The 10,520-nt window shown below is 36.6% G+C and overlaps 1 protein-coding gene across 1 annotated transcript; it reads right to left on the reverse strand.

The window, feature by feature from the left end:
* Positions 1 to 617: 617 nt before the first annotated feature.
* Positions 618 to 10,030, reverse strand: LOC107572982 (protein NLRC3-like). The gene is made up of 5 exons (XM_016259421.1): positions 9,053 to 10,030; positions 7,307 to 7,480; positions 7,025 to 7,198; positions 1,781 to 1,827; positions 618 to 1,169 (listed from the first exon to the last, which is right to left on the reverse strand). The coding sequence occupies exons 1-5, from the start codon at positions 9,982 to 9,984 to the stop codon at positions 643 to 645; spliced, it is 1,854 nt and encodes a 617-aa protein (XP_016114907.1). The 5' UTR covers positions 9,985 to 10,030; the 3' UTR covers positions 618 to 642.
* Between the last annotated feature and the right edge of the window lie 490 nt (positions 10,031 to 10,520).

The following is a 10,520-nucleotide window of genomic DNA, read 5'->3' on the forward strand; positions in this document are numbered from 1 at the left end:
TTGTATTTTCCTGTAAAAATAACAGAGTTCCTTTGGAATTCTTCAGCTTTTAAGAACTACCGCTTTCTCCGGTAGTGAGCGGAACTAATGCGCAAACGACAACCTCATTGGCTGGTGCTCACCTATTATCGTCCCTGTTTTGATTTCAGCGAATCAGTTTGAGCGAACGCACACAACCTGAATAATATTCATGAATCCAGCTGCTCATTAATCCTTGGTGCATTTTATATTCTTATTAGTAGAATTCGTATAATAATAATAATAATAATATCTTATAAGTATTGTTATTTTTTTTCCAATTTTTTTCCAGGAACACTGAATGACCAAAAAAGCACCACCACCAGTCCTAAGTTCAGTTAAAATTACTAATTTGCATTCATACATGGTTACCAAGTTTTAATTCTAATTACTAAACTACTATTATTAAATAATACTTGATTATCATATTATAATGCTTGACTGCTTGACTGACTGCTGTTAAGAGTGTACTTTCAGATATTTAAAAAGCTGTGCCATTTTACAAACATTATATATATATATATATTAGTATTTCAGTCTTGCGAGCAAGCTAAAACATTTACTAGCCAATGGCGATTCAATTGCCAAGGTGTCTGTAGAGGGTTGTGATGTCTCACCGCAAGATCATTTATTCTGACACAAAGACAGTGAGGACTCATAAACCCTGAATCCAGCATAGAGGGGTTCAGTGAATGTGGTGTTGAATGTGTGTATGTGTGTAAGTATGTGTGTGTCAGAGACGCTGAAGTACGACAAAGTGCCAGCCGACACGTCCACATACACTCCTACTCTATTAGAGGATGAACAGCTCAGTATGTCAGTTTTCCTGTTCTCATGCCAGGCAGTGTATCTCTTTTCAGTGCAGTACAGACTCCAGGATTTATCATTGAATCCAAACCAAATGTCACTTTCACTTTTTCTTTTGATTCTTTTATATGCCACTGCTATATGGGCCCAGCCGCTCCACTCAACCTCCCAGTAACAGCGTCCAGTCAGACTCTCTTTACACAGAACCTGCTCCTGATGATCAAATCTGTCTGGATGATCAGGATACGGCTGATGATCTTTGACATAAGTTACCTTCCTGTATCCCTCAGAGAGGATGAGTTGAGTGTGTGCTGTGTTTGGATCCAGTGTGAGATCACAGGCATCTGAACACAAGAAGAGGTGAAAATTACAACAAGAAGAGTTTTACACATGTGTTAGTATTTGTTTGCGTGTAATAGGGGAACACCTACATTTTCTCAGTCCTTGTGTGATTCTAAAATGTTCTGCATGATCCAAACTAGAAAGAGACATATATAAAACACAGAGTTTGAATGTTTAGACTGGATCCAGAAAGAGCAGAGCTCATCGTGTAAGCTTTATGTTTGAAACAGCTTCACAGACAGTCTACACAGCAGGCTACATTTCTGTGTTGCAAACATTAAATAATAACGAAAGTATTGTGATAAAAGGAACTAATGTTATGCTTCAACTAAAGATCGTATGTTACATTATGCAACTAAGTGGCGACCAGTGACTGTTAAAATGTATTTGATGTCTGAATCCTTCATTCAAGAGATTCGTTCAAAAACTCTGGATGAAACAAGTCATTCATTCATTTCAAATTATTACATAAATTCATTTAAATGAATAAATATTTTTAAATAGACTCATTTATAACATCAAAAAGAAGAGGTGAAAATTACAACAAGAACAGCTTTACAGAGGTATAGTAAATGTTAGTATGTGCTGGTGTGTGTAATAGGGGAACACCTACATTTTCTCAGTCCTTGTGTGATTCTAAAATGTTCTGCATGATCCAAACTAGAAAGAGACATATATAAAACACAGAGTTTGAATGTTTAGACTGGACCCAGAAAGAGCAGAGCTCATCATGTAAGCTTTATGTTTGAAACAGCTTCACAGACAGTCTACACAGCAGGCTACATTTCTGTGTTGCAAACATTAAATAATAACGAAAGTATTGTGATAAAAGTTTTCAGTCTGGATATAGACTCTGATGCTGCAGCAGCTCCGATCAAAATGAGTAATTTACCTTTGGAACTAATGTTATGCTTCAACTAAAGATCGTATGTTACATTATGCAACTAAGTGGCGACCAGTGACTGTTAAAATGTATTTGATGTCTGAATCCTTCATTCAAGAGATTCGTTCAAAAACTCTGGATGAAACAAGTCATTCATTCATTTCAAATTATTACATAAATTCATTTAAATGAATAAATATTTTTAAATAGACTCATTTATAACATCAAATAAAACATTTTGTTAGAAACTCAAGTAAATTAGCCACATATTATGTTGTTTGGTTGTCTAATGTTTTGTTTTCAGATTCGTGGGAGAATCGTGATCTATATTCTAAAAATCAATTATCCAGTGTCATAGCTTAAAAAATACATAATACAGTATATCTGGCATCTAACTAATACTATTAGTACTGTGTCTAATATTAAAATGTAGACTAGGATGTAAAATGTACAATCTTACAGACTTTATGTAGTACATTAACAAGGATTTGGTACAGTTATAATGCATTATAATGCTGCTTCTCAAAACCATTGTGCGAAGTTCTGCAAACCCCACCCCAAACACCAATCACAGGGTTTAGAATTACAGTAACCCAGGGCACAGTGCAGTATGAAAAGCCATAAAGCCTGAGTAGACACACAAAAAACAATGCGTGCAAATCGTAAAAATCTCTTTACACTTCGTTATACTAATGTTGAAGGCTCAGCCTAGAGGCGAATATCTCAGAGTGATGGCATGCAAAGTTATACACTGTAAATAAATAGATATAAATAAACAGTGAAATGCATGGCAGCACAGGGTGCCAAATGTTTACCATTAATGGAAATAATTACAGAAAAATATTCAAATTTTTCTTAAATGTTTTACAAACAAACACTGTTACTTTACATATATTTTCTGGGTTATTATTGTGAAACACAACATAACTTATGTAAAACATAAATCTCTTGTAGTCAACCATTAGCTAGTGACAGCACACGTGTATGAGCTAATGTAACTAACTGTATCACTGCATCAGCAATTACACAGTTATTGCCTTTAAATAAAGCAACATGCAGCATAACATCAATATATTTAGGTCTTCTCCTGGACTGAAGCACAGACTCTACTCTCCAGCACAATGGTGACCCACAAAACCGACACCAAAACCCTTTAAATCCCAACAGAACATGAAACACTAACAGATCTCTCTAGATCTCAGCATCTTCACTTATTACAATCCAGTCTGACATTATTTATTTCATATAAAACTTCTTATTGAGAATTAACAGAGGTTTAGATGTTGATGTTTTATTGAAAATAATCAAGTTTGACGTCACCGTTGTGGAGATAAGCTTTTGCTTCAGTTGGGCTCTTGACCCTTGACTTTTTAATAATAGTTTTTTTCTGGCTGCTGTAACTGTGTGTTTTTAAGGCATGTTTGTTATTGCAAAAACTGCTAAAGAAAATCTGATCAGGGGAAGTTTTACTTATTGATTATGGTTCAGTCATCATTCACTTATTACAATCCAGTCTGACATTATTTATTTCATATAAAACTTCTTATTGAGAATCAACAGAGGTTTAGATGTTGATGTTTTATTGAAAATAATCAAGTTTGACGTCACCGTTGTGGAGATAAGCTTTTGCTTCAGTTGGGCTCTTGACCCTTGACTTTTTAATAATAGTTTTTTTCTGGCTGCTGTAACTGTGTGTTTTTAAGGCATGTTTGTTATTGCAAAAACTGCTAAAGAAAATCTGATCAGGGGAAGTTTTACTTATTGATTATGGTTCAGTCATCATATAGTGGGCTGATTCACTGACTAATCTATTGTGTATATTGTCTGTGTATGCATTTCATATTATTATGTGATCATTACTATTATGTATCCACACAGATCCTAGTGAATTTTTATCATTGTATTATACAGAGTGTACTGGCCTATGAGATTACTGTGTGGTATGCAAGTTGCACTGGGAAAAATCAGAAAGAACTGTGTTGTGTGGTTAAACCTGCACAGCAGAAAATAGGCACTGAGCTGCCGAGCCTGGATACTGTATATGCCAGCCAATTACGCACAAAGGCCAGCAGCATCATTATGGATCACACTCATCCAGGATACAGAATGTTTGTCCCTTCACCCTCTGGGAAGAGGTACAGGGCTTTTAGATCCAGGACAAATAGGTTACAGAACAGTTTTTTTTGTTGCAAAAGCTGTATCTGTCCTGACACCTCCTATTACAACTTTTACTTTTCCATAATAATTATGGACAATTTTAACAGTAATTAAAGATGGTGAAAGGACATGTAATATATGTATTTTAATATTTTATAATATTATTCTAATGTGCAATATGCTTCTAGAGGTTTTTGTTACTCGAGGTGTATGTGTTTATGCTATGAGAACTGCCACTCTAAATTTCTTTGTATTCAGACAATGAAAAATGAGTCTTAAGTCATGATTCTAGAATACTACTGCATAAAATCCTGTCCTGCTTTGATATTTTGAAAGTTTTTAAAGTCATTATGTAGAAATTACTTATACAAAATCATGTAGACTCACAGACATCAAGAACCTGCGTATGAATCTCAATAATAGTGACACTCAACAAAATATTCACATAAATAGATCAACTCTGAACATCATAAAACAAGCTACTAAAGTCACAAAAAATCTTTTTGTTGATTGTCACCATTGAGATTCATGTGCTGATTCTTGATGTTTAAAGGGGTCCTATTATGCTCTTTTACAAAGTCTTGATTTTGTTTTGGGGGTGTACTAGAACAGGCTCTCATACTAGGTTGTTCGAAAAGCATTATTTTTCACATATTTTACATTATTAGTCAAAAACACAGCAGACATCACTTTCTATAAAATTAATTAAAAACAAATCAGAAAATCACAAGACTACTGTAGAAAATACAAAACTAGCAGCTGATATACTTACAGATAAAAACATATGACGAGATCATTAAATCAGATCATAGTATGATGATTGAATCTTCATCAATAAGTTACCAAGTTCATCTGATCAGATTTTCTATAGCAATTTTCACTATGACAAACATTCTTTTGAAATACAGTTAAAGCAACTACAGAAAAACTGATGTTAAAAAGTCAAGGGTCAAGAGCCCAACTAAAGCAAATGCTTATCTCCCCAATGGTGACTTCAAACTTTATTATTTTCAATAAAACATCAACATCTAAACCTCTGTTAATTCTCAATAAGAAGTTTTGTATGAAAGAAAAAAGTCTCAAAAGACTGGTTTGTAATAATTGAAGATGCTGAGCTCGAGAGAGATCTGTTAGTGTTTAATGTTCTGTTGCAAACAGTCATGTGTTTTATTAAAATGTTTATGTTTTATTTATTTTGACAGTAAAGGTGTTTGATTGTAATAATTTAGGAAATACCTGTAAATTAACTTAGTTTACTTTCATTTTAAGGTTTTCATTTGGCACCCTGTGAAAGTGTTTGATCATAATAATTCAGAAAATACCTGTAAAATAACAGTGTTGTCAGCTTGTTTAAATAAGTAGATTTTACTTTAATTTTATGTTTTTTGTTTGGCAGCTGTTGCTGCCAGTCATTTGACCCTTTTGTCATCTAACAGTTTTGTTATTGTATTAATTACAGATTATTTTTGTAATTTTACATATATTTGTATGTAATTTAAAGGGGTCATATGATGCGATTTCAATTTTTCCTTTCTCTTTGGAGTGTTACAAGCTCTGGTGCATAAAGAAGATCTGTAAAGTTGCAAAGACTAAAGTCTCAAATCCAAAGAGATATTCTTTATAAAAGTTAAGAGTCAGCCACGCCTACCTAAAACGGCTCATTCTAACATGCCCCCACATGTCTACCTCACTATGTGGGAAGATTTGCATAACGCCGCCCAAATGTGCATGCAAAAAAAGAAGGCATCACTTTTATTCTCGCTGTAGTATTGTTGTTGCCGCCGGCGCCATGTCGTGGAGACGCTGTGTGTTTCGTTGTGAAAGCGAAGAGAGTAACCTACAATGCCGGTGTCTGTTTCTATAAAGTGGGGCAGTTCTAACTTTGCAAGGACAGTCTGGCGCTTCTGACTCACAGACTGTAAGTACATTTTGTTTTATATTTAAAGAATTTGACACTGATTATTCAAACGCGAGTTTTGAGCAGTGTAGAGTAGGCTTGTTATTTGTCGTTTCTCCGATCACAAATGCAGACATGGTTTTATGTTTACTCAGCGCGATACGCAACGTGTAAAAAGACAGTATAAGTCATTATAATCAGTAATTTTGTCCCCACTGGATGCAACAAATGCCTTGTTTGTAATGGGTTTTACTGGTTTTGGCTCCGGGGCACAGCATCACAGTATGGTGAGGGGCGTAACATTTCCGTCACATGCTTGAGGTATCCAGCCAATCACAACGCACTGGATAGCTGGCCAATCACAGCACACCTCGCTTTTCAGACTGATGAGCTTTGTAAAAATGCGTTTCAGAAAGGCGGGGCATAGATGAGAAACAATAATGTACAGTATGTGGAAAATAATGTGTTTTTTTAACCTTAAACCTCATAAACACATTGCATTACACCAAATAATGTTCTTTTTAGTAACGTCATATGACCCCTTTAAGAAAACAGAAAAATACTGTACCAAAACACAGAAATGTTTTTGTATAAAAAAATGTGATTTACTGTAATTTGTCATTAATGTTGTAATAGCTAAAATAACAGCCGAGTAGTCAATTTAGAGAGAATTTTACAGAGTTTTGACTACAATTTAAAATAAAAGAAAACAACCTGAAAAAAATCACAGCTATTTTCCGTAAAATTAGGATTTTTTTAATAACCCACCAAATTGGGAAGTGAGTTGATAATGTTTCCTGCCATAGTCAATTTTTACCTGCATTAGGTGGGTTGACCAGATTAATTTTTTCAACCCTGCTCTTAACTGAGATTAGCAGTATTAGTGATCTTGAGTAAAACCACCTTACTGCCCCACATACTTGAGTATCTGCAGTTTATAGTTTGGATCCTCCAGTCTGTATTTGAGCAGCTGGACTCCTGATGGTCCTGGGTGATTGTAGCTCAGATCCAGCTCTCTCAAGTGTGAGGGGTTTGAACTCAGAGCTGAAGACAAATAACCACATCCTTCCTCTGTCACCATACAGCCAGACAACCTACAGAAACACACACACAGACAGATCATCTACAGACACAGATCAACACTCAGATCTACAAACATTATGACCGGCTGTCTATATGATTTCTTATATGTTCTTACACACCTCAGTATCTGCAGCTGACAGTTTAGTCTCTTCAGTCCATTGGAGAGCAGCTTCACTCCTGAATCCTGCAGGTCATTATTACTCAGATCCAGCTCTCTCAGGACAGAGTTTGAGGATTGGAGAACTGATGACAAAATTTCACAGGACTGTCCAGTGAGATTACAGCGAGCAAATCTAAAGGACAAAATATATAATAAAAGATGTTCAGGGCTCTAGACTCATTCTTCCCACTGGTCACTCTTTTGCGACTAACTTTCTCAGTTGGTCGCACGAGCACATCATTTTGTTGCAATTTCTTTTTTTTCTACAACATGGGATTAATCAATGCATGCTTATGAACTTTTATCATAGTTTATAGTTATATGGTAACGAAAGTGTTCAACATTCAACCCGTTCTTTTTCATCAGTATTATTTGTGATTTTAGTTTTGTGAACAGGAGTTCCTCTATTGCTGTGTTATAATATGGGCTTTGTGTGTTTCCACTTCCACTTTCAAATTTGCGATCATTGTGTCACGTTTTACAAGAAAAGATAATTGTTTGTTTTGCTTATTTCTATATACCTTTCATTTTTAAGATTAAAACAAAAGATGGATTCATTGTTATTCTTAATTAAAACGCACAACTACAAGAAAACAGTAGGCTGCAATGACAAACTGTCTTACATAATGTTTATTAACAAAAACGAATAAGATGAGTCACGACATATGCCTACACCACGTGCTGTACTATATAGTGACTAATAAATTACAGAATGTTTAGCAAACACTGATGAATTAAAAAAAGCCTAGTCATAGTCATTCCTCAATATTCACGTAATTTTTGCAGCGCACCTTCACACTCATACTGACGAGGCAAGTATAAACCAGGCTCTACACCTGAAGCGCTCACGCTGAAAGCACCTCTCTTCATGTGATCAGTGAAATCTGACTCCTGCTACAATGTGCCGCGGCTCTGAAACACGTGCTGTATGGAGCAGTCGCTTTGGAGCAGTGCAGACCATGCACTCGCACAAAATTTAACCACGTCAAATTTGAATTTGTGTTACCCCCCTGCGGTCCTTACCACCACACCTCGTTCTTGTTCCGAGTGGGTCTCGAACCCAGGTCTCCAGCATGGGAGGCGGGCACACTAACAAGGAGGCTAAAGAATGCAGCCACTAGCATCAGTCGCTAGTGCGCTTCTTGAGATCAGGGGAGTGAGGTTTACCTGCACCTTTACACAGCACCTACCTGCTGGCCTCCGTAATGAAGGCACATTCTCAAAACAACTATCGCGATTTGAGAGCCCTGTACTTGAAATGTTACTCAGGAAAGTACAGAAATAAAACATTCAAATACTATATTATTATTTTGTCTAATAACATATATTGTTTGTTTATTTCTTAACGCTAATCCAGCATCTATGGCTATATTCATGGTAAGAAACAGTTAATCCATACACAAGTCGATCCATACACAAGTCTTGTCTTTACACACATGTCCGGGGAGAATTTAGAATGTTCAATTAACCTAACCTGAATGTCTTTGGGCTGTGGGAGGAAACCAGAGCACCCAGCGTAAACCCACGCAGACACAGGGAGAACATGCAAACTCTACACAGAAAGGCATCCTGTCCTTGCAGGGGCTCGAACCGGGGAACTTCTTGCTGTGAGACAACAGTACCGCCCATCTAATAATATATATAGTAATTATACAGTACTGTACAAAATATATAGTAACTCCAGCATCACTGTGCCTTAACTCACAGAGCTATTCTGCAGTTGATCACAGCTGGTATCAGTCTTCTTCTCCCCTCATCTGATGTGTTGTATTTCTTGAGGTCCAGCTCATCCAGCGGCTCCTCTGACATCTGAAGCATGTAGGCGATTGTTGAGCAGTGAGCAGGAGAGAGTTTCTTCTCTGAGTGTTTGTCTGATTTCACAAACTCCTGAATCTCTCTGAACAGAGTCTGATCTTTCACTTCCAGCAGACAGAGCAACAGATTGATGGATCTTTCAGTGGAGAGTCCATGTCCATCTTTGATCTTCTCTTTAATGTACTGTGTGGTTCTCCTGATGCTCTCTGAGCTGTTCTCTGTGTGTGTCAGTAGATCCTGTAAGAGTCTCTGATTGGACTCCAGTGAGATGCCCAGCAGGAACCGCAGGAACAGATCCAGATGACCATTCTCACTCTCAAGGGCTTCATCCACTGCTATTTTAAGCACATTTCTTACAGAAACAAAATTCTTCAGTCCTTTCACAATTTTATTTACATGGTAGTAAAACACATAGAAAGCAGCGAGAAACTCCTGAACGCTCAGATGAATGAAGCTGTAGACTTTCTTCTGATGAATCACCGATTCCTGTTTAAAGATCTCAGAGCAAATCCCAGAATACACTGAGGCATCAGTGACGTATATGCCGCTCTCAATCAGGTCCTCCTCATAGAACATCACATTGCCCTTCATCAGCTGTTTGAAAGCCACTTCAGCAAGTTTCACAATCACTTCTCTGTTGGACTGCAGGAGTTTCTCTGGATCTCTCTCTTCATACTTCTGCTTCCTCATGTTGATCTGAATCAGCAGGAAGTGGATGTACATTTCAGTCAGAGTTTGAGGGACTTCTGCACTCAGATCTTCTTCCAGGAGCTTCTGAAGCACAGTGGATGAGATCCAGCAGAAGACGGGGATGTGGCACATGATGTGGAGGCTTCTTGCTCTTCTGATGTGTGAGATGATTCTGCTGGCTTGATCTTTCAGATGATGTATAAATCTCAATTTTAAAAAAAGGTTGAGGTTTTGTTGTCTGGGGTCACATATATGGTCTACTCTTCTACACTACATAAGGAGAAGTGGCCATTTTGAGTGAAAACCACAACCACACGTGTGTGTGTGTACACACACACACACACACACACACACACACACACACACACACACACATTTTTTCTCAGTGTTACAGGGTTGAGTTATTTACTTAATTTAATAATCATTTTAATTTAAAATCATTTACATTTAAAATATAAAATAGCCATGGTTTCAGTAAATGTATATATACTTACCAAAATCATGACAAGTCATATTTTTGTAATTAATAGAATTGATGTAATATGTCCACTTAAACTTTGACAAGCATCATACATCAGAAATTACACTCACATTTGCAGCAGAAAGACAGTTTTGGCTATGACCCAGAAATAGGGGGAAAATATGCGAGAGAAACAAAACCAAAATTA

This window comes from Sinocyclocheilus grahami, unplaced genomic scaffold (genome assembly GCF_001515645.1).
Source record: "Sinocyclocheilus grahami isolate Dianchi unplaced genomic scaffold, SAMN03320097.WGS_v1.1 scaffold1843.1, whole genome shotgun sequence".
Taxonomy (NCBI): Eukaryota; Metazoa; Chordata; class Actinopteri; order Cypriniformes; family Cyprinidae; genus Sinocyclocheilus; species Sinocyclocheilus grahami.